The sequence below is a fragment of the Lolium rigidum genome, chromosome 7 (assembly GCF_022539505.1).
Source record: "Lolium rigidum isolate FL_2022 chromosome 7, APGP_CSIRO_Lrig_0.1, whole genome shotgun sequence".
NCBI lineage: Eukaryota > Viridiplantae > Streptophyta > Magnoliopsida > Poales > Poaceae > Lolium > Lolium rigidum.
This window is the reverse complement of record NC_061514.1, coordinates 6,908,618-6,932,787: the sequence shown is the minus strand read 5'-3', so window position 1 is coordinate 6,932,787 and position 24,170 is coordinate 6,908,618. Positions and strand designations below refer to the sequence as shown.

The window sequence follows — 24,170 nt, the reverse complement described above, 5'->3', positions numbered from 1 at the left end:
CATGTATATCATCTATATACACCTGAGCTAGACTTTCTAGTCTTTTCTGTCTTTCTGCCAAAAATCTTTTGTAGTTTCTCTTTTAGCTTTCCTCATTCTTAGAAAACACTTCACCTTCAATAAATTCTAGGTCCATTGGTCAAATACCAATAACCTTGAGGTTCTTACTTTGAAGTTCATCATCACATGACAAGTGTTCCAGATTTCACTATTAGTAACCTTTTAATGTGATGAACAATTTCACTCATAATTTTTATCCATCAAATCATGACGACTTTCCGAGACCATGTCTGTACATGCTAGGCTCGTAATGTTTAACCTTAGTACTCGTATGTGCAAAATATGGCTTACACCCGTTGTATGCACACCTAGAATCTATAAGACCCGATCATCACGTGATGCTTCGGAACGACGAGTCTTAGCAACGGTGCATACTAAGGACGATCACTTCATGGATGTGCGAATATCATTAGTGCCCAACTAGTTGGAGGATTGGGACACCTAGCGTCTTCAACCTTCATACATTCCCATAAAACTTATGAGTTTATGTAGTCTCACTAGATTATATTCTATCATCTTGCAATAAGGTCTTAGATATCACATATATCTCATACCTTGCTTATTTCTGAAAACAAAATTTCCAGCTCCTTACTTATCAAACGGATTTGAACTTCAAGTTTCACGGAGACAAGACGATTTGGTACTAATTGAAACCATTGCTCTTTGAATCATCAATGTGAGGTTTACTAAAAGTTTGCATTAGGACTTAATCATATCTTGATTCTTTAACAATACGGTACCAGTCCGTAAAGTTACTTGTCAGACTTAACAGTATATCTATCTCAATTACAAGACTAGCGCATGGTAGATAACGGATGCCAATTCTAAATATTTAATTCAAAATACTATTCAGAATATGTTCATGATAATTAGTTCATGTTTTAATCTAATTACTAATGAACTCCCACTTAACACAACATCCCTCATAGTTTTTTAATGGTACACGATCCATATCCACTACACCAAAACCGATCATCACGTGAGATGATGTAGCTTCAATGGTGAACATCAACATGTTGATCATATCATCCATATGACTCGTGTTCAACCTTTCGGTTTCTCGTGTTCCGAGGCCATGTCCGTACATGCTAGGCTCGTCAAGCAAACCCAAGTATTTTCGCGTGTGCAACATGGCTTACACCCGTTGTATGTGAACGTAGAATCTATCACATCCGATCATCACGAGATGCTTCGAGACGACGAACCGTAGCAACGGTGCATACGAGGGAGAACACTTTATTATCTTGATATTAATGTGAGGGATCATCTTATAATGCTACCGCCGCGATCTAAGCAAGATAAGATGCATAAAGGATTAACATCACATGCAATTCATAATATGTGATATGATATGACCTTTCTTCTTGTGCTTTTGATCTCCATCTCCAAAGCACATGAACATGATCTCCATCATCACCAGACATTGCACCAAGGTCCATGGCGCCGCTTCATGGTTGTCCATCACTTATAGCTACTATAACAATTACTTGAAATAAAGCTATTACATGATGAATAGACACGCATGTCTTAACAAATTTAAAGACAACCATTAGGCTCCTGCCGGTTGCCATAATATAATAATGAACATCTCATACATCAAATATAATCATCATCACATCATGGCCATATCACATCACCAAACTCAGCAAAAACAAGTTAGACGCCTCTAATTTGGTTTGCATATTTTACGTGGTTTAGGGTTTTCGAGTAAGATCCAATCTACCTACGAACATGAACCACAACGGTGATACTAGTGTTGTCGATAGAAATAGTAAATTGAATCTTAACTATGGTGAGAGAGACAGACACCCGCAAAGCCACTTATGCAATACAAGTTGCATGTCAAGCGTGGAGCAAGTCTCATGAGACGCGGTCATGTAAAGTTAGCCCGGGCCGCTTCATCCCACCATCCCGCAAGATCAAAGTACACATAACTAAAGACAACAAAAGCATCAACGCCCACAAAACCATTGTGTTCTACTCGTGGAACAGATCTATGCATAGACACGGCTCTGATACCACTGATGGGTTCGTTGCATAGAAAACAAAAAAAATTCCTACCGCAAAGACGAATAAATCCAAGAACTAATCTATGGAAAAGCCAAGATCTAATCTATGAGATCGGAACAACGAGATGAATGTGAGACTAACCCTCGAAGATTCCAAAGCCTACGAGATTAGATCTCATTGTTGATGTAGTCGATCATCCAGTGCTGCAATCCGGCAGCACTTCCATACACGGTCGTGCGTACGGTGTCGATGAAGCCCGTCCTCTCCCCGTTCCAGCGGGCAGCGGAGGTGTGGTAGATCCCCTCGGAATCCCAGCAGCACGACGGCGTGGTGGTGGAGGTGGAGGAGAAATTCCTGTAGGGCTTCGCCAAGCCTGCGCAGGAAGAAGGAGGAGGGAGAGAGGGGTGGCTAGGTCTTGGGGGGATGATGTGCTGCGCCCCAGCCCTCCCCTCCCTCTTATATAGGCTTGGGGGGCTGCCTTGGCCCCTCCTCCAAGCCTTTGGGTCGGCCAAAACAAGGGGGCAACTTCCCCCCAAGTTAAGTCCCTATTTTCAAGGGATTTGATCTTATCCACTTGATCCAACCACATGGGCCTTAGGGGGCTGGTGTGCTTGGCCCATGTGGGCCTATGTGACCCCCTCCGGTCCATGTTGGTCGTCCGGGATAGGTGGGCCCCACTATGGTACCCTCTGGGATGTAAGTACTTGGGTTACTATGGTAAATTGGGCTTTCATGGTGCTCATAGAATCCTCTAAGGACGCTATGCGGTCTGTTTTCCTTTCCTTTCTCCTCTCATGGCTTTTATCAGGAAATCTCTTCCTTTCCGCAGGAAAGCCATACTTCCACGGAACGGAGCCTTCTGTGCCCCGTGTTCGTCCTTCGTGTTCTTTGTTCCCAAGGGCGCGTGTCAGCTCATCGTTCTCTCTTTCAGGCTGGAACCTCCCCGCCTCCACTTCCTTATGTGCTTGTTCCAGGGCTTCAATGGGGTGCTTCAAATGAGCTTTCTTATAGATACACTTCCCTGTTTCTTTATCCAGCTTTCCCCTAATCCCGTAGAACCACTCCTTCGACCGTTCGGTCCAACCGTGTGTCCCTAATCTGATCCCTTTCTTGGTCAGTTCCGCCTCAGCTGCCTGCCACTTAGGACGGTTAGCCCTGTATCCACCTGGACCCATAACTTGGTGATATTTCTTCAACGCAGCATTTGCCTTATTTGTTTCCAACCTTTTCTTAAATTCTTCTGACTCCGTGCTGTACTTCACGAATTCGTCCCAGTGATTTTTTACCTTCTCACTGTCCGGAGTCTTGTCTTTCTTGATAAGGACGCGCAATCTTTTCTTGTGGTTTTTGAATAGTTCGGCCATCTTCTTCAAAGCAAAGTCACGGACAGCCTTCTCCATTTGTGCCTTTTCATCGGCATCCCCCTCTGGAGGTCCTACGTTGAAATGTGCCATGAGCTTGGTTAGAATGCTGTTTTTGGCTACATTATCGATATAAAGACCTTGAGCTTCTTCCTCTGCAGATAGCTCTAGTCCCTTCGGCTTGTTCCAATCTCGAACGGTGATCGGGATGCAGTCCCTAACAAGCACTCCACATTGAGCTATAAATGACTTTGCATGCTTCTCTGGAGCAATCGGTTTACCATCCTTAGCGATATGGGTGATGTCGCGCCTAACACCGTCGTCCAACTTTTTGGCCGGGCCTCGCTTCTTCGACTTTATAGAAGAAGTGCTCGATCCGGAGGGCTAAAAAAGAAATAATTCATCGTTAGTACAATTTAATTAGTCAATGCATCTAGTCAGCAGCGGCTTAATTTATATACCTGGGTGATAACTACGGTTCCATCACCGGAGCCATTATGATGATCTCCTTCCTCACCGGAGCCATTAGGATCTTCTTCCTCATCGTAGCCATCTTCTCTTCGGTCAATATTCTCCGCTCCCTCACTGGAGTCATTCAAAAAAGTTGGGGTGACATCGTCACCACCATCATCTAGAATATCGTCGTCGCGATCATCCAGAGTACCGTTGGCTATGAGGCCAGCCATGAATTTTTCTTGGGCTTCGTCTCTCGTGTCCATCCATGCTTTCTACAACGACTTGCAAGTTATATATAGGAACCATCATATGATCAAATTAAGGATAATGCGAGAAAACTGAAATTGGAGTTACATATATAGTTATTAATTAAGGATCGATAATGTAGTGCTCGAAAGCGAGATAGTGCAGTTACATGCATACATAGATTTTATTTAACCCTAATACATCGATCACTACTAGAACCTCTCAACGGCGCCGACCGGGTGCTGAACCGCGCCGGCTGAACACCCAAAGCCACAGAACAGTAACATGGTCATAGCTAATGTGAGATCCCCGCATAATTGACCATCCGGTCCTATAATAGGTGTCTAACGCATACATGTAACGGCGAACGTGCTCGTCCTCCTCTATAATGCGCTGACCTACCACCTCCGGCGGGGCCGGCTCCTCCGAAACGATCGTAGCCCATGCGACGTCCACCGGAGAATATCCGGGTCGACGACGGGACCCGGATTCCGAACCAAGATGCGCGCCCGGAAGATAACACCTCCCGGTGCCACCCGGCGGAGCCCAGTCCCGGACCTCCCTCATCGACATCATCTGCTCCAGAATGGACCCTCCACGACGCGGCGGCTGGCGCGGCATCGTTGCTACGAAACTAAATCGTATATGTACTAACATAAATAAAAAAACATGATATTGTGCTAAATAAAATAACTATATATACATACTAACCCTAACATTATTTTTACTTAACCACTATTTCTAAAATTATTTCTAACTAACAAATTTCACTAACAATTCTAACTAACAATTTTCACTATCATTACTAAAAATATATTATTTCTAACTAACGAATTATTTCTAACTATTTCTAACTAACAATTTCTAACAAATATTTCTAACAAATAGTGCTACACATATTTCTAACAAATATTTCTAACTAACTATTTCTAACAAATATTTCTAACTAACTATTTCTAACAAATATTTCTAACTAACTATTTCTAACATATAATTTCAATACTTTTTTACTAACAATTATTCTAACTAATAAAATTTATCTAACAAATATATAGTTTTTAATTTCTAACATATAAATATTTGTAACACAAATTTCTTAACTAACACTAACTATTTTTCTAACTATTTATCTAACATATAAATATTACTAAATATTTTTCTAACTACACCAATTAATCTAACAAATAAATTAAAAAAAACAAAAAAAGCCTAACTTGTGGCCGGCCGGTCGGCCGGCCGGAGGAGGAGAACGCGGCTGGGCGGCGCTTACCGGCGACGGAGCTGGCGCGATGGCGGGGAGGCGCGCGGCGACGTCGGACACGCGCGCGGGTCGGAGAGATGAGGCGCGGGCGCGCGGCGGCGCGTGGGGGAGGAGGCGGGGGGCCGCGGCAGCAGCGGCGGCGGCGCGCGGGAGACGAAGCGTGGGCGGCGGTGGCGGTGGCGCGCGGGCGATTTTGGCAGCCTGGCGGCATCGTGCTCTTCGTCTCCGCGGGATTGATCTCCGCGGAGACGAAGGGGCGACAGTTATAGCGGCACCCCCCTTTGGTCCCGGTTCGTGGCATGAACCGGGACCAAAGGCCCCCTTTGGTCCCGGTTTGTGCCATCGACCGGGAACGAAGGCCTATTTTCGCTGCGTTTTTCGCTGCGCATGCAAAATTGGCCTTTGGTCCCGGTTTGTGGCACAAACCGGGTCCAGAGGCCAAATTTTTAAATTTTTTCGTTCCCGCCTTATTTCAAATCAAAAAAGGGCTATGATATATCAAAATGTTTAGAAAAATCTCTATCTAATAAAAGTATAATTTACATATGAATTTAAATATAAATTTAAATAACTTTTGAATTTGAAGCCGCCGCCGCCATCGTGCCACACGTGTCCCTTCCACGTGCCATGCCCCGCCACTTTCCCGCGCCACGTGTCGCCGCTCCTTCCATGTGCCACCGCCGCCACCGCCGCCATTGTGCCACACGTGTTCCTTCCCCGTGCCACGTGTCGTCGCCGCTTCCACGTGCCTCGCCCCGTCGCCGCCGGCGTGCAACGTGTAGATGCCACTTCCACGTGCCATGCCCCGCCGCCGCCCCATGCCACCTATCGCCAAACTTGTCGCGTCGCTTCGCGTGCTATAAAGCGCCGCGTGCGCGCGGAACTGTTGGAGATATGCCCAAGAGGCAATAATAAAAGTATATTTGTTATCACCAGATTTTGGCTAAATCAGGAGGTGGGCCGCGATCAAGATGGGCTTGGAAGATTACATATGGAAGAACTATGAAGCGGCCTTGCACGGAGAATTTGGGCTAGTTAGCCCGTGTATCTTAATATAATAGATTGTGTATCGGTTTAGAAGTTAGAGTTTATCTCGTGCACGGTTTAGTGCACGCCCTCATTAGAAAGTCCCCTGGACTATAAATATGTACCTAGGGTTTATGGAATAAACAACAACTCACGTTCAACCCCAAAACAAACCAATCTCGGCGCATCGCCAACTCCTTCGTCTCGAGGGTTTCTATCGGGTAAGCGACATGCTGCCTAGATCGCATCTTGCGATCTAGGCAGCACAAGCCCCACGTTGTTCATGCGTTGCTCGTATCGAAGCGCTTTTGATGGCGAGCAACGTAGTTATCATTAGATGTGTTAGGGTTAGCATTGTTCTTCGTTTAAGCATGCTTACGTAGTGCAACCCTTGCATATCTAGCCGCCCTCACGCCTATCTCAGGCGTGGGGGCGGCACCCCGCTTGATCATTATTTAGTAGATCTGATCCGTTACGATTGCTCCTTGTTCTACAAGGATTAGTTTAATATCTGCAATAGTTAGGCCTTACAAAGGGGGGGAGGATCCGGTGGCACGTAGGGTGGCGTTCGCAAGTCCTAAACGGGATGTTCCGAGGATCAACTTCATGTTGGTTTTGTGGCCTTGTTTAGGATCGGCTTACGAGCACCGTGCGTGGCCGCGAGGCCCAACCTGGAGTAGGATGATCCGATTATGCGGTGAAAACCCTAAATCGTCGTAGATCTCATTAGCTTCATCTTGATCAAGCAGGACCACCAAGTATTCGTGCACCCCGCACGGATCATGGGTGGATCGGCTCTTTGAGCCGATTCACGGGATAACCCGAGAGCCGATCGAGGCTCGTATTTAATGTTTACATGTATGCCCTGCGAGGAAACTAAGCGAGGCATCCCCATCACCTTCCCGACCAGGTATAGGTCAGGTGGCACGCCCTTGCACTTCGCAACGCCGCGTGTGACCGAGAAGAGCATTGCGGGCCGTCGCTCGGAGGGGTCTCGGCCAGCCGCAGCTCTAGGCTCTTCCCGGCTCTACGGTGTTGACAAGGCCGCTGCCCGACGGTGGGTTTTGGCGGTCAACACATTCTGGCACGCTCGGTGGGACCATCGTCTACATCAACCACATCGCCATCTACATCCGAGATGGCGGACGGCACGCCAGTCACATGCGACGAGATCAAAGCCATCCTCGAAGCCGCACTCTTCGGCTCTTCCCACCGAACCCACTCCCATGGCGTCAGGGGGAGGGGTTCCACGCCCGAAGGCGCACTTGATGGGAGAGATCTCTCCACCCCGTCGGAGGAGCGCACCGGGTCTCCGAAGCATGGGGATCTGCCCAAGGAGCTCGGAAGGAAACATGACGGGATCAAGGCAACCCTTGGAACCGAACTCCTCGGCTCCGCCGAGAAGACCCGGCCGCACGATATCAGGCTCGGTAGAAACCCACGTCCGGGTCCCGGTGTCGACACGGTGGATCTCAGCCACCCCATAGATCAGCCAAAGTTTTCCTTTGGTGTCAATATGGCAGGATCTGCAAGCCGCCATGACAAAGAGGAAACAGAAAGCAGCCACTCCCGTGGCAAGGATGAAGAGGGAGCCGATCCGTGCGACCAACCCCGAGGTGAGGACAGGCAGTACCTGGCAGGAGAGGGAATAAGAAGCATGCGGCATCAACGCCCACACTCCAAGCACCCTCTCAACAAATACGAGCAACACCACGACCGACGTCGGCGCTACGACGCGGACGATGAAAGGAATTTCCGGTCTGATGCCGAGGTCGGAAGGTACCGCCAACATGGTAGAAGCAACAACGGGTACGATCGTCGCGCCGAAGGGAGGCCAAGGGGGCAGAGTGACATGGATAAGCACTCGGGACTGCCCGTTCTTCAAACATTGCTTGGGACTCGGGGATGAGCCGATTGCCAACAATCGAGGACTGCCCAGAATGCAAACAAAGGAAGAAGGGTGCCGCTAACGTGTCTGTGTTCAGCCGGCTAGGGCCTTTCCCGCATCGGAACAAGCGTGCTGAGTCCCCTCAGATGGAAGATCTCGAGGAGCTAGAGGACGGTGGTGAAGAATACAAATATCATCAGCCCAGATGGTGCCCTGATGGGCTCAGCCGTTCCCAGAAGCAAAGAGTCCAGCGTCTGCGTGGGTTGGAAGAAGCTGAAAGATTATACCTGCGCACGCTAAGGAAGGCACGGCCTGATCTGGCCGCCAAAATTCTGCGAACCCTGGACGAGGAAGGTCAGCCACAAAGAAAAGAGTGGCGCCCCGAACAGAGAAAAGCCGATGATGAAACATCGGCTGGCACAAATATGGTGTTTATCCTCCCTTCGGAGTTCAATGCTCCAGGATTAGACGAGACATCCGTGGCACAACTTGATCTGCGGCCCACGGCCGGTTATCTTTGAGAAGCCACGAGACAGGAGCTACGGGCATCCGAAGGCCCCGTACTTACGAGGGTATATCGATGGGAGGCACTGTAAACGGGATGCTTGGTGGACACCGGAGCGGCAGTTAACATCATGCCGTACTCCATGCTACGTCGGCTGGGACGCTCGAGTTCGGATCTAATCAAGACCAACGTAACGTTGAGCGACTTCAACGGCCAAGCGTCTGAGGCACAAGGAGTTCTGAATGTGGATCTGACCGTAGGAAGAAAAACCATCCCTACGGCGTTCTTTATCGTTGATAGCACGAGCGGTTATCGTTGTTTTGCTGGGAAGAGATTGGATCCACGCCAACTGCTGCATTCCCTCCACGATGCACCAATGCATAATACAGTGGGATGGTGATGAGGTAGAGGTCGTCCAAGCCGACGACTCGGCCGAAGTTTCAACGGCTGGCATGAACGCATGGGAAGCAGCGGGCCAAGAACCCCTCTCGGGCATCAAATTGGACGACTGCGAGCGCATCGATGTGACAAAGGGAAGGGTTAAGCTAGTTTTATCCACTGGCCTGACCATGTAGTTGAAGCCAAGCGATGTGCGAGTTGGCGAGGCTGATCCTTGTGATCGGCCCCAAGGGTCTATGAAGGAGCGGTACAAAACCTTCACTGAGCAAACAACGTGGAGGCCGATTCCAATAATCGGCCGCGAATATCCTCACCATCCATACTGCCCGGGTTCAACACATTCACGGTCCATCGAGCCGATGTCATCAATTCTCTTGACGAGAATCGGCTCGGGGGCGCCAAGTGGATAAAACACGAGGGTATGCAGTAGAAGAGTCTCATCCTTTGATGGTGGATATTGGAGTATGGGGGCCGATACACAAGTCGGCCGAAAAAATTCGAAAATTTTCAGGAATAGCCGATGCACAGACATCGACTTAAGAGCAGGGGGCTAGTTCCCTCCAAGAATCTGGAGGGCGTCAGAAATGCGAAGACGTTCTCACCGGAAGTTGCTTCAGCCTGCCGAAGATGATGAGCTGATCTGATCAGCAAGGCGCAAGGTTTGGACTGAAGAAGCTCGGGGGAGGGCGGCTCGCCCTGAAATTCCCTCACTCTAAAGAGCCGATTTTTCTGAATCGGTTGATACGGCGTTGCGAGTTGGAAACCAAGGATGATTGACGTGATCAGCTCGCTGCTATTCTCACCCGACTAAGGCCCGGGGGGCAGCTCACCTTGAAGGCCCGGGGGGCAGCTCGCCTTGAAGGTTCTCTGCTCCGGGGAGCCGATTTCGTTTGGATCGGCTGAACTCTGCACCACAAGTTACCTGAAGAATGGTGCTTATGTTGCAAAATTATCATAGCCGGCTGGATCGGCTGTATGGACCCTCGACGGAAGGGAGGTGATCGGCTGGTGGCCCTGCAGGATAGCTCTCTTGGACAAGGTTGAGCCCGCCCCGAAATCTCAATAGTGATGATCCGTCCTTTATCCTCGCCTTGGCTGAGGCTCGGGGGCAGCTCGCCCTCGAGGTTTAACCAACTCGTCGAAGTGGGCTCACTCTTCGTGACGGCTCGTTCAAAGACGGTGATTATGGTAGAAGGAAGCTGCCGGAGCGAGCGAGCGAATTCGGAGAGGATGATGTAAAGGAGACCCGACATTATTTCGGGAGTTCTGCCGCTAGGTTCAACATGCCATCTTGAGAGATCTGCGGATTTGCGCGAGTAGGGCTTGGCCTTGTTTGGCAAGGAGTTTGGGTGTGGGTGGATCTATCTCGAAATCTAGTGTGGGAGACCGATGCGATGCCATCGGCTTGTTGGGCATTGTCCAGTTTGGCAATCGGCAGAATCAGAAGGAAAGACAATCGGCTAAATTATCATAAAGGGAATCGGCAAAATCGAGTTGGGGAATTTCTTCATTGATAAGCCAGATTTCTTACATAGAAAAGCTGATTGCTCTCAAAAGGAAATACCAGGGGGATACATTGCCCCGTCTGCTATTGCTAGCCCTATGCTAAGACCCTATCTAGGGGCCGCTGCTGCCCTCGTCGTCGTCGTCGCCGTCGTCGCCACTGCCGGCGCTGCTCCCTGCCGGCTCGTCATCGCTGCTCCAGCGGCCGCCGATAGGACCCTCGTCGTCTTCATCCTCTTCGTCAGCGTCGTCGTCACTGTCGACGTCGCTGAAGTTCCCGGGCCAGAGGTGGCGGCGTTTGGCCGGCGGCTCGTCGGAGGAGCTGTCTTCATCCTCCTCCTCCTCTCCCTCCTCCTTCACCTCCTCGGAGGTGGTGAAGTCCGCCCGGGAGAGGCGGTCGTCTTCGCTCTCCTCCACCGCTTCCTCGTCGGCAAGGAAGCGGAGGTCGCTCTCCCCGTCGGTTTGGGATTTGTCATCCTCGGACCGGACGGAGGAGTCATGGTCCTCTTTGTCCCACTTTGTCGGGGCAAGGATGTCGTACGCCGCTTGCGTACCCCACGAGGGCGTCGACTCTCGGATGGGAGAGGACACGTGGGAAAGATCCGACGAAGAAGAAGAGGAAGAGGAAGAGGACATGGTTGCAGGGGAGGGTTTTTGGAGTGCTACTGCGGAAGGGGTGAAGAAGAGAACTGTTCGTTGCGACTAAATAAAAGGAGGTGGGGGTTTTTAATTTCCGAGCAGTTCTCGAGGACATGGTGCCAAAACTGTCAAATCGTGCGAGAGGAGTTGGGAAGGCAGGTCGTCATGATGAGGCATGCTGCGGCAGTTCCGCTCTGCCGTGACACGACCCCTCCGAGGAAAAAACGAGTGGTTTTGAAATTATCATTACCAAAACCAGGGGGCATGTGTTATCACCAGATTTTGGCTAAATCAGGGAGGTGGGCCGCGATCAAGATGGGCTTGGAAGATTACATATGGAAGAACTATGAAGCGGCCTTGCACGGAGAATTTGGGCTAGTTAGCCCGTGTATCTTAATATAATAGATTGTGTATCGGTTTAGAAGTTAGAGTTTATCTCGTGCACGGTTTAGTGCACGCCCTCATTAGAAAGTCCCCTGGACTATAAATATGTACCTAGGGTTTATGGAATAAACAACAACTCACGTTCAACCCCAAAACAAACCAATCTCGGCGCATCGCCAACTCCTTCGTCTCGAGGGTTTCTATCAGGTAAGCGACATGCTGCCTAGATCGCATCTTGCGATCTAGGCAGCACAAGCCCACGTTGTTCATGCGTTGCTCGTACTGAAGCGCTTTTGATGGCGAGCAACGTAGTTATCATTAGATGTGTTAGGGTTAGCATTGTTCTTCGTTTAAGCATGCTTACGTAGTGCAACCCTTGCATATCTAGCCGCCCTCACGCCTATCTCCGGCGTGGGGGCGGCACCCCGCTTGATCATTATTTAGTAGATCTGATCCGTTACGATTGCTCCTTGTTCTACAAGGATTAGTTTAATATCCGCAATAGTTAGGCCTTACAAAGGGGGAGGATCCGGTGGCACGTAGGGTGGCGTTCGCAAGTCCTAAACGGGATGTTCCGAGGATCAACTTCATGTTGGTTTTTGGCCTTGTTTAGGATCGGCTTACGAGCACCGTGCGTGGCCGCGAGGCCCAACTCTGGAGTAGGATGATCCGATTATGCGGTGAAAACCCTAAATCGTCGTAGATCTCATTAGCTTCATCTTGATCAAGCAGGACCACCAAGTATTCGTGCACCCCGCACGGATCATGGGTGGATCGGCTCTTTGAGCCGATTCACGAGATAACTCGAGAGCCGATCGAGGCTCGTATTTAATGTTTACATGTATGCCCTGCAGGAAACTAAGCGAGGCATCCTCATCACCTTCCCGACCAGGTATAGGTCAGGTGGCACGCCCTTGCACTTCGCAACGCCGCGTGTGACCAGAAGAGCATTGCGGGCCGTCGCTCGGAGGGGTCTCAGCCAGCCGCAGCTCTAGGCTCTTCCCGGCTCTACGGTGTTGACAAGGCCGCTGCCCGCCGGTGGGTTTTGGCAGTCAACAAGATCCTACTCCGTCTCCCTCCAAAGCCATCCTCCCTCCCACAGGCCTCCCTCGTTTGCACACTCTGGCGCAGCATCCTCTCCGATCCCAGGTTTCTCAAACGCTTCCGGAAACACCACCAAAAGCCTCCTCTGTTGGGCTTCTTTGTAGGGTATACTGGCAGTAAACACAACTTCGTTCCTGTCATGGACACAAAGCCTGACCGCATCTCAGCTGCACGCTTCTGCGTGCCCAAGAGTAGCAGGGACTTCCTCGGCTGCCGACATGGGCTTGCTGTCTTTATCAAGTGGCTGCGCGAGACCGTTGTATGGGATCCCCTCACCGGGCAGCAGCAACGCGTGCCTTTTCCACCAGGGCTTGTTAATGCCGAAACTGACACTTTCTGGGACTGGCACGCAGCGGTGCTATGTGTTGATCCTGAAGATGGGCATGTGCATGGCGATTGCTTCTCCAGCCCGTTTAAGTTAGTTTTGACGTGTGGTGGAGACACACAAGCGTCCGCTTGCCTCTACGAGTCCAAGTCTGGTGCATGGGGAAATATTGCATCAACGCCGACTACAGATGAGATTCTTCAGATAAGGCCCAGTGTCCTCATTAGGGATGCACTTTTCTGGTTGTTATGTGAAGGTGACATTCTTGCGTTTGATATTGAAAGCCAGAGTCTTGATGTGATCGAGAAGCCGGTGGATGCCCAGCCGGTGGATGCCCATGGTGCCGCCGGCTATTCCTTCCAGCTCTTACGGACAAATGATAGTGGCCTTGGCTTCGCAAGCATGTCGAATCTGGGCATCCAATTGTGGAAGAGGAGCTCCAACTCTGATAATGTTGTTGGATGGGTGCTGCAGTCAAAAGTCATTCAACTAGATGGACTCTTTCCACAAGGAATGCCTAGCGACCACAAAATGGCAGGGATGGTGGGGTATGATGAGGAGTCAAATGCGATTGTTCTGGCTACTTATATTGGTGACTTCATGCTTCAACTTGATTCGATGCAGTTCATAAGAATTTCCAAAAGAAATTGCTGGAGTAGTAAGCTGTATTATCCTTACAGAAGTTTCTATACTGCAGGTAATACATCTTTACCTCACGTGCAAACAGATTCATTCCAGTTACTATTGGTATGTGTTTGATGTATATTTGTTTCTATGATTAAGGATCGACTTGGTCTAGCTTGAGTTATTTGTCTCTTTATGGGTATGGTTATCTTATGGCAATTTGGAAATGTAATTATGTATATTATTGTTGGGCTAAATTAAGTCTAAAACAGAAATGTAACTATGGCTATTGCTGCTTGGCCATTTCTGTAATACTACATACTTTGCTCATATTAGTATTTTCATCAGAAGTTTTCTAACAATTGTAAACTGGTAAAAACAACCACACTGTAAAAGAACATATCAAAACCATCTGATGTGTGATATAGTTAATCGATCGACACATTTGGAAGCTTAAAGCTTGTTATTGTTTTTTTTCCATTCAATACATTTCCGCAAGATAATGCTCATCTTAATACCAGTCATTTACTCATGGCAACATGTATTTTATATATGTATTTTAAAATAATACCAGATCTTTATATTCGAAGACTACTAAGTGATGCACATTTTGCACGGAGGTTTCTCGATCTGTTCATATTTTGTGTGGGGCCATTGGACAAAGCTAGTACAGATTCTCTCATGAATATTTTTGGATGACTGAATATGCAGAGTCTTAACATGTCTTGTTAAAGGTTATTTATTATTCTCTGTACCTGACATGGATGTGGCTTCATTTACTGTACTTGTCACAAAAGCTTACCCTGCCTTCTCATTGGTCCAACTTCTCCTTGTTTTTTCATTGGTTTGTTCTGCTTCTTCTGCTTGTAGGCAGGGGAGTTGGGTGGAAATGGATGGATCAGAAACTCTGAACATATATGAGATCTGTTAATTTGATATGTTGGTTGAACAGGTGAGGTAAATTTATCTTTTTCTATGTGCATGTGTCCTTGTCTTAGTTAATCAATTTGTAAGATCATGCATGATTTGTTTTACGTTTCTAGTGCATTAATCTAAGAAGTTTCTAAACTATCGAGTTCTTCATTTGTAAAAAGCATGCATTTGAGTTAGATACCAGACATTTTAGCTCTGTACTGTCAACCTTTCATGCGCACATGAGACTCCAAAGGAAATCTCAAATGACTTGCGCAAATGGAAAATGTTACTATCATGTGATGTTCCTTTTTTTAAGAATGTCTTCCACTTTTTCCCCTCCAGTTCTGCATTTGTGACACATATTACCCATCTAGTGAAACTTCTATCGAAATATCCCATCTAGGAGACTTTGAACATGGTTTACCGCAGTTTATCATTTTGCTTGTTTTTGTTGGATAGGACCGACAAAAGTTGTAAAGATCGGAGTTCATGTCCAGACTTCTCTTATCTATCTGTTCCATTCCTTGTCGTCGCTCTGATATCTTTGAACCCCGTTTATCACCCCACATCTTGCTCATTGGATACGCATCAGAAAATGAGGGTCCAAAACTTTTTAAAGAGATAGTACAAACAATTTTTCACTCGGCTGGGTAATCAGTGTCACAAGTGCATAACCAGGGGGTAAAAAGTGGAGTTCACTCTTCTTTTAAGTTTTTACTGCAATGTTGCGGGCATTGGCACTTAAGACATGATCTTTGTGATATCCCTGTTTGCCTAGGTTCATTAGAGTGTGCTACTTGGTGATATCACCGTGTAGATTTTGGCATGCTAAATATGTCCATCCTGACCCTTGTTCTATTTCGGGTGGGGAACAGAGACTCTATTTGAAGAACCAAGGGTGTCAGAAAGGTCTTGTATTAAAGAAGAGACCTGGGATTTCTTTCCTAACAGCTGGTCGTAGCAAAAGCTGGGTGATATTTCCTGTGTTTCTTTCCTAGAAGTTGCCAATCACAAGTTAGTGGGTACTGGATTAGGATGCTATATGTAACAGGACTAGCTGCTCCTACACTAGTACTTCTTAGTTGGAGAATATCCTGTGTTGCAGACTTGCAGGTTGCAGCCCAACATTCCACTGGCTGCAAGTTATGTTATTTGTTCAAGTGTCCTGTCAACTGAATTTGGTTTTAGTTAGCATTGTGCTGCTCTAGCAAGGAGCAAGATTAACTTTCAGTTCCAACTGCCTTTCCGTCTTGTGCGTGTCAGATATCGTTTGTTTAATTGTGTCATGTGGGATCATATACCCTTTCCATTGCTGATGCAGCATCAGTGTGATGCTGCTTCACTAAGTCACTGAATTTAAGTCTGAGGCTGGGTTCTACCAGGGGCTCATGGGGGCGGCGGGGGAGGAGAAAGTATTCTCCCTTGCCGCGGACCTTTGGCCGGAGGGGGAGCAGGTCTCTGAGGGGGAAAACAAAACAGAGGGCTGGAGCTTACGTTCACAGCTGGATGTGGTGCTTGCGGAAATGAAACCGGACTCCGCACCGGGCCATTGGTGGCTTTCTTTAAGAATTTTTGGGAGATTCTTAAAGGACTCATCCTGGCCATCCTGAATGATTTTGCTCTAGAGAGAGTTGACATTGCGTGTTTCAATTACGGCATTATTTCCTTGATTCCGAAAGTTAGGGGAGCCGATGCAATTAAACAGTACCCATTAACGTTATTTTTCAATTCATTGCTAAGGCGTATGCCACTAGGTTAACCCCGTTTGCTCATAGGACGATAGATCGGAGTCAGACGGCCTTCATTAAGGGCCGCTGCATACACGAGGGAGTATGAGCACTTCATGACATTGCTCACGGCGCGTTAAGAATCTCAAGGGCTTGCTTCTTAAACTGGACTTTGAGAAGGCATATGATAAAGTCAATTGGGAGTTCCTTCGCGAGGTCCTACCGAGAAAGGGTTTCTCGGCGGGTGTGGTTCACAGACTTTTGCAACTTATCTCGGGTGGACAAACTGCAATCAACATCAATGGCGAGGTCGGATCGTATTTCTGAAATGCGCGTTGGGGTGCGCCAGGGGGATCCCCTGCCCCCATCTTCTTTGACTTCATGGTGGATGCCTTGGTGGCCATCCTGTCCAGGGCCAAGGAGAGCGGTCACATCCAAGGGGTTGTGCCGTATCTAATTCCAGGGGGAAATACTAATTTACAATACGGGGACGATACGATGATCATGATTGAGCCTTCAGACCTAGGGATCGCAAACTTGAAACTCCTTCTGTTGTGCTTTGAGAACATGTCTGGACTTAAGATTAACTTCAATAAAAGTGAGGCTGTCTGATGCGTGCAGTTAACACACGTTCGTTGGGAACCCCAAGAGGAAGGTGTGATGCGTACAGTAGCAAGTTTTCCCTCAGTAAGAAACCAAGGTTATCGAACCAGTAGGAGTCAAGGAACACGTGAAGGTTGTTGGCGACGGAGTGTAGTGCGGCGCAACACTAGGGATTCCGGCGCCAACGTGGAACCTGCACAACACAATCAAAGTACTTTGCCCCAACGTAACAGTGAGGTTGTCAATCTCACCGGCTTGCTGTAAACAAAGGATTAGATGTATAGTGTGGATGATGATGTTTGGTTGCGAAGAACAGTAAAGAACAATTGCAGTAGATTGTATTTCAGATGTAAAGAATGGACCGGGGTCCACGATTCACTAGTGGTGTCTCTCCCATAAGATAAATAGCATGTTGGGTGAACAAATTACAGTCGGGCAATTGACAAATAAAGAAGGCATAACAATGCACATACATATATCATGATGAGTACTATGAGATTTAATCAGGGCATTACGACAAAGTACATAGACCGCTATCCAGCATGCATCTATGCCTAAATAGTCCACTTTCAGGTTATCATCTGAACCCCTTCCGGTATTAAGTTGCAAACAACAGACAATTGCATTAAGTATGGTGCGTAATGTAATCAACACAAATATCCTTAGACAAAGCATCGATGTTTTATCCCTAGTGGCAACAGCACATCCACAACCTTAGAACTTTCTCTCACTGTCCCAGATTCAATGGAGGCATGAACCCACTATCGAGCATAAATACTCCCTCTTGGAGTTACAAGTATCAACTTGGCCAGAGCCTCTACTAGGAACGGAGAGCATGCAAGAACATAAACAACATATATATGATAGATTGATAATCAACTTGACATAGTATTCAATATTCATCGGATCCCAACAAACACAACATGTAGCATTACAAATAGATGATCTTGATCATGATAGGCAGCTCACAAGATCTAACATGATAGCACAATGAGGAGAAGACAACCATCTAGCTACTGCTATGGACCCATAGTCCAGGGGTGAACTACTCACACATCGATCCGGAGGCGATCATGGCGATGAAGAGCCCTCCGGGAGATGATTCCCCTCTCCGGCAGAGTGCCGGAGGCGATCTCCTGAATCCCCCGAGATGGGATTGGCGGCGGCTGCGTCTCTGGAAGGTTTTCCGTATCGTGGCTCTCGGTACTGGGGGTTTCGCGACGAAGGCTTTAAGTAGGCGGAAGGGTAGGTTTAGGGGCGACACGAGGGCCCCACACGCCAGGGCCGCGCGGCCAAGACCTGGGCCGCGCCGCCCTGTTGTGTCGGCGCCTCGTCGCCCCACTTCGTTTCCCTTTCGGTCTTCTGGAAGCTTCGTGGAAAAATAAGACCCTGAGCGTTGATTTCGTCCAATTCCGAGAATATTTCCTTTGTAGGATTTCTGAAACCAAAAACAGCAGAAAACAACAACTGGCTCTTCGGCATCTCGTCAATAGGTTAGTGCCGGAAAATGCATAATAATGACATATAATGTGTATAAAACATGTGAGTATCATCATAAAAGTAGCATGGAACATAAGAAATTATAGATACGTTTGAGATGTATCACTCTCGTCACAGGGGTGGATGACACAAAGAGGCTAAGGGTAGCCGACTTGCTAAACTGCAACCTTGGGAGCCTACCGATGACATACCTGGGGCTGCCGGTCTAAAACAAGACCCTGTTGGTGGCGGATTGGCACTTCTTGACGGAGAAGGTGGCATAGGGTTGACCCATGGCAGGGGCTCTTTCTAGCATCTACATGGAGACTAGAGTTGACCAACTCCTCTCTGTCGAGCCTTCCGATGTTCGCCATGGGGATGTACCTCCTTCACGAGACGACACACGGGGAGATGAATAAGTCCCCGCTTCTTTTGGGAAGGAGTGGGTAACAAGAGGAAGGACCACATGGTAGACTGGGCTACGGTTTGCAGACCTCGAGAATTCGGGGGGCTGGCGGTCATCAACACGAAGCTCATGAACATTGACTTAATGCTAAAGTGGATCTGGAAACTCTACTAGGGAGCTGAGGGTCTAAGGGCGGACCTGATCAGAGCAAAGTACCTAGGAGGGAATGATATCTTTTCCCCGTTGGTGCCGACTAAGGGGTCTCAGTTTTGGAATGCCATCCAGAAAATGAAATGGTATTTTAAGCTAGGGGCTAGGCACAACGTCGCTGACGGAAGACGCACGTACTTCTGGTTAGATTGGTGGACCAGAAATGGTCCACTGAGGGAATTGTTCCCCCGCCTATTTCAGTGTTGTGACAACCACTTTGCTACGGTGGCTGGGGTAAGGGATGCCAGTGGTTGGTGAATTCTCTTTAGGAGGGCTTTTGGCCTTGCTGAGACGGTGGAATGGGATAACTCGTGTAGGATCTTCGATCTCCACCCCTATTCGGAAGGAGGATGAGGTGTCGTGGGCCCTAGAGGCCTAAGGGGAGTTCTCCACCAGGTCTATCTATGTGCGACTAACGCAAGGGGTGGTAATAACACACTCAAGGAGGTTTGGAAGACGAGGGTTCCTCTGAAGATTAGGGTGTTCTTGTGGCAACTCATCAGGAGCCGATTACCCTCCGGGGTGCAGGTAGCGAAGCGGAATGGACCGACTAATGGGGTATGCACCTTCTGTGGGGAGCAGGAGGACTGCAACCACATCTTCTCATGCCATCTTGCGAAGTTGGTGTGGGCGGTAGCTAGGAAGCTCCTACAGTGTGACTGGAATCCAGTAGGGGCTCGGCAGTTTATCTCTCTCGTCCAGAGACTTCGGGGTCCTTGCGTAAGCTAGCATGGTTCACCTTTGCGGTTCAATGCTGGGCGCTTTGAAATATGATGACAAACTAACTATGGAAGAGAAACTTATCAACAACCACGCTGATATCTTCTTTCATATGCACTCCTACATGCAGAGATGGAGGATTTTGGTTAGACCGAAGGACCGAGGGATGATAAACGCGGTGATGATAGAGGTTAGGACGCTAGATGCGAGGACGAGACCCGGCGCGTGAGGACTCGAAGCGGCCGCTACCTATTTATCTAGATGCTTTGTGTGGACTGGTTTATGAAACTCTTGTAGTCTCCCGATGAGGTCTCTTATGTGTGTGGATGGTTTGTTGAAGCCGAGAACGCTGCGTGTTTCTATCTGTCATACTATGTTGCCGTATAGCTTTAGGCTGCTCATAGTGGGAGTAACATAGGTAGTAACATCACACACCCCAAAGCATGTTGGTGACATGGCATATCAATAAATGAAGAAAGAGAGTGGGGTGGTAACTAGCTATGTTACCATAACATCACACTTCTCAAGACAAGATGAGTCTACAATCTAATAAATATGGCATGCATGACACCACATATATGTAACTACCCACTATGAAGGTAGTAACATAGGGTAGTAACATACACCATGATACTACTCTATGTTACTCCCCACTATGACTAGTCTTATATATAAAGCTAGACCTATAAACTTATGTTTAAAAAGAAGTTAAGTCTGAGTCTGGGCACAGTTAGCCATGGTCCCACGTGATAGAGGAAATTGCTCTCCTTATCACCACCAGGGCCACGATCACAGTCGTACATGAAGATAGTGAATGGGATACTTTAGTAGCATGAAAACAAGCAGACACGAATACAGAAGCAGCGTGACGTCTGACAGTTTAGTGCTCCGCCGCATTGCCCTCGTACCACCACTGTCCATTGCCGCGACGAACTGGCAGGGCATATATACTTATTAATGCAATCGGTATCTCGGTGCCAATGATCCTGACAGCCAAACATGATCTCCTGGTCTCCAAATCCTACCATATCCCAATGCCGATACGGCCCCGATCGGTTTGTGTAAGACTAATCCAGGAGATTTAAGCGGGGGCATCGATCATCGCACCATCCCCTGAAAAGGTCGCGGAGGTAGAACATGCGCTGTGATCGTGGCCATCTCGCGGCCATGAATCACACAACATCAAGGCGATCACACGGAGTAGCCGAAAAGTGATGGCTTGTCCAGCTCCAACCATGAAGCCATTGGTTGCGCTGCGCCAGTCCACCGCCCACCATGTGCATGCACCGGCTGCCGCGGTGGCCGCGGACGTGTAGGCCGGAACGCGCACCACTTGGAAGCAGCAGCGACACTGGGAGAGAACTAAACAACGCATGCGTGCCCATGATTTGGTTCAATTCGCCCGTAAAGGTCGCCACATGGGCACATAATCTATGTCCCATCACCGCTAACGTAAGTACAGCCAGCTGAATCATGGACACTAGTACACGTACAGAAGGGAGAGCTTCAGGTACGTCCAAGTTCACGGTGGGCGAAAAGTTAGGCCATCACCCATATTTATGTCGATATTTACGGCATCTTTCCAGACTCAAACGGACCAAGCTTTCCGCTCATCGGCTCATACGCGGCCACCGACATCGATGTCTAGGAGCTGTTTGGCCGACGTTCAGAAAAGATCAACGCATTGAACTTGCTAGACCCGCCATCCAGGCTGCAAGCGGGGCGGGTTGCGGCTGACCGCTACAAAGCATCACGGGACAACTCCGTGTCTGCGGACGCTCGCGGCTTGCTGCGACATACCGCTTGAATTAGCGCGGACAATGCGGCAGGAGTGGGGCGGCCGCATCGTCCCGCAAACTTGTACGCGCTGATCAATTCTTTTCCGTTCGCTAGCTAGCTGTATACTGGACCGTTTTCCGGTTGCATGTCAGACACCATTGCCTAGCAGAAAAGAAAAGAAAGCACAGAGCGGAAGCATAGCGTGTCGATGGACTGATGGAGGCGGTGGCTCTGCGTCTAGAAGTGCTACATCTCCTCCGACAACGGCCGCTGGTTCATGGACGTCCTCAACATCGCCGACGCCGCGGGCCGCAAGGTCGCCGAGCCGACGGGCTGCTCGCGCGCCTCGAGTCCGCTCTCTCCGCCGCCGCCTCGGCCGCCAACGCTTGCCGAGGGCGTGCGACACGCCGGCCAAGGAGAGGAGGCTCTGCGTGCTCGAGCTCGTCGGCGACGAGCGCCCGGGCCTCCTATCCGAGGTGTTCGCTCTACAAGACCTGCGCTGCGGCACCATCGACGCCAGGACATGGACGAACGGCGGCCACGTCGTCGCGCTAGTCTGCATCCGCGAAGAGGACACCGGCGCGTTCATCCACGAGCCGGTCCGGATCAGGCGCATCGAGTCCTGCCTCCGGCACGTCCTCCGCGGCGGCGTGCACGGCTTGGTTGACGCGGCGACGGTGGGCAAACTGGACCGGCGGCTCCACCAGCAGCTGAACGAGGACGGGGAGGCTGGTAGGTGCGCTCCTGTGGAGGGGCCTACGTCCTCTACCGTGACCGGCCGAAGCTGTTGTTCCCCGAGAGGAAGGGGAGAGGGAAGAGGAAGTCGGGGCATCAACAAGGAGGGAGGCAGCGACGTCGGCGACAGAGGGAGGCGGCGGCGGCCGGGTCAACGAGCCGTCGGCCTTTTCGGAAACGCTCGATCTCTCTGGTCTATCTGTCATTTTGCGGGACTTTGCAGCTCTGCGGGGTGGCTTGCAGACAACGCGGGCTGACCGCTTCGGCCCGCTCGAATGACACGGTCAGCCTAGCGGCGCCGCGCGGGCCTTTTTTGCGGGGCGGCGTAGCGGCGAAGCGGTATATCCCGCACCGCTTGCAACCTGACCCGCCATCAACACCGCCACGGCTCCAAACAACGCCACCACCCTTCTTGAGTCCATCAAGACGCGTCCATCACCGAGAACCCTATGCACCGCGCCGTCGACACTCAGGAATAGATGCAAACTGGAGCCCCTCTAGCCAACGCAAAAAAAAAAAAACGATGCCCTCGTGAGGGAGAACGCCATGATCCGAGAGATCTAGATCTAAGGTTTTCTTCGAAGCTGCCCGGACAAGGAGACGATAACGACCGCAACAAAGAAGCTCCTAGATGATGTGCCCTCCATGAAGGGTATGATGCTAACTTGCTAAGAGCGCCACCATCACCAGATCCAAGGATCTAGGGTTTCATCCAAATTTAAACAAATCTAAGACATCCTTTTATGGGTGAAAAGGTACATTTCACTTCATCACATCTAGTACCAAGTAATATTCACTCATGACTCCTCTGATGTTGTCCCCAGGTTCTCTGTCCACATATATTTGGCGATGACAATTCGTCGTGTAAGCCAAGAGAAGAACCACTTACCTTGCCAAAAAAAATATGGGTGCGTTTGGTAGCATGCGGCCTCCTTTTTTGCATATGGGCTGAGAAACGAAACGGTTCGTTTGGTTTCTCGGAAGGCCTCCGTGTTGTGGCCCAACCTCCGGCGATGTCATGGTAGTATTCAAGTTCGTGGTCGGCGGTATGGTGATGCTTGTGACGGGCATGAACGGTGGTGTCATGGTGGCGTTTAGCTTCATGGTCGGCGACGTGGTGATGCTCGTGACCGGCGGTGCTATGGTGGTGTCTGGCTTTGTGATCGCCGACGTACCGAAGCTTGTGAACGTCGGTGTCATGATAGTGTCTGGCTACGTGCTGATGCTTGTGATGGGTGAGTTAAGGTCACCATGTTACCATATAGTTGAAGCTAGAAAAAGCATGCGATCAATCAAACAAATTGGCATTTGGGTTTTTTAACCCGAAACTCGTCTGGAACAAGATGTGGCCATGCTACCAAACGCGCCGTATAAAGCGAAGCATTATCTTCTTGCGAATCCACTCGATCAAGTTTTTTTTTTTGATTTTAAAGAGAGTATTTTTTACATTGACGATATGCAGAGGGGAGCATGGTGTATGCAGAGAGTATATTCGTTCAAAATCCCTATCCTTTCGCTCGCAAAAAAAAAAAAATCCCTATCCTTTCTCTCAGAGAGAGACGAGCATGTTGTGTGCATACCGTATACTACCGTACATCGCGCGGCAAGTGACCCAAGTGGCCATTTTATCGTGGCGCATGCGGCCCACGCGGGGGCGATACGATAGGATTAGCGCGGCCTAGGCGTGGACTAACCACTGCATCACACGGCTCCTTGATAAACATAAACAAAACAACCACCTCGCACCAGAAAACTTTTGGGAGTTATTGCGAGGGGATCCATGTCAAACCTACGGAATCTGCTCT

At 49.1% G+C, this 24,170-nt stretch overlaps 1 protein-coding gene across 1 annotated transcript in view; it reads left to right on the top strand.

Annotated features, from left to right (window-relative positions):
* Window positions 1–22,644, top strand: part of LOC124670841 — a 32,426-nt gene extending 9,782 nt beyond the window's left edge. The window contains exons 2-6 of the mRNA XM_047207312.1: window positions 12,791–13,864; window positions 14,744–14,748; window positions 16,068–16,160; window positions 21,783–22,362; window positions 22,589–22,644. Coding sequence (XP_047063268.1) covers window positions 12,791–13,864; window positions 14,744–14,748; window positions 16,068–16,160; window positions 21,783–22,362; window positions 22,589–22,644 — 1,808 coding nt within the window. The remainder of the gene's footprint in view (window positions 1–12,790; window positions 13,865–14,743; window positions 14,749–16,067; window positions 16,161–21,782; window positions 22,363–22,588) is intronic.
* The last annotated feature ends 1,526 nt before the right edge of the window (window positions 22,645–24,170 follow it).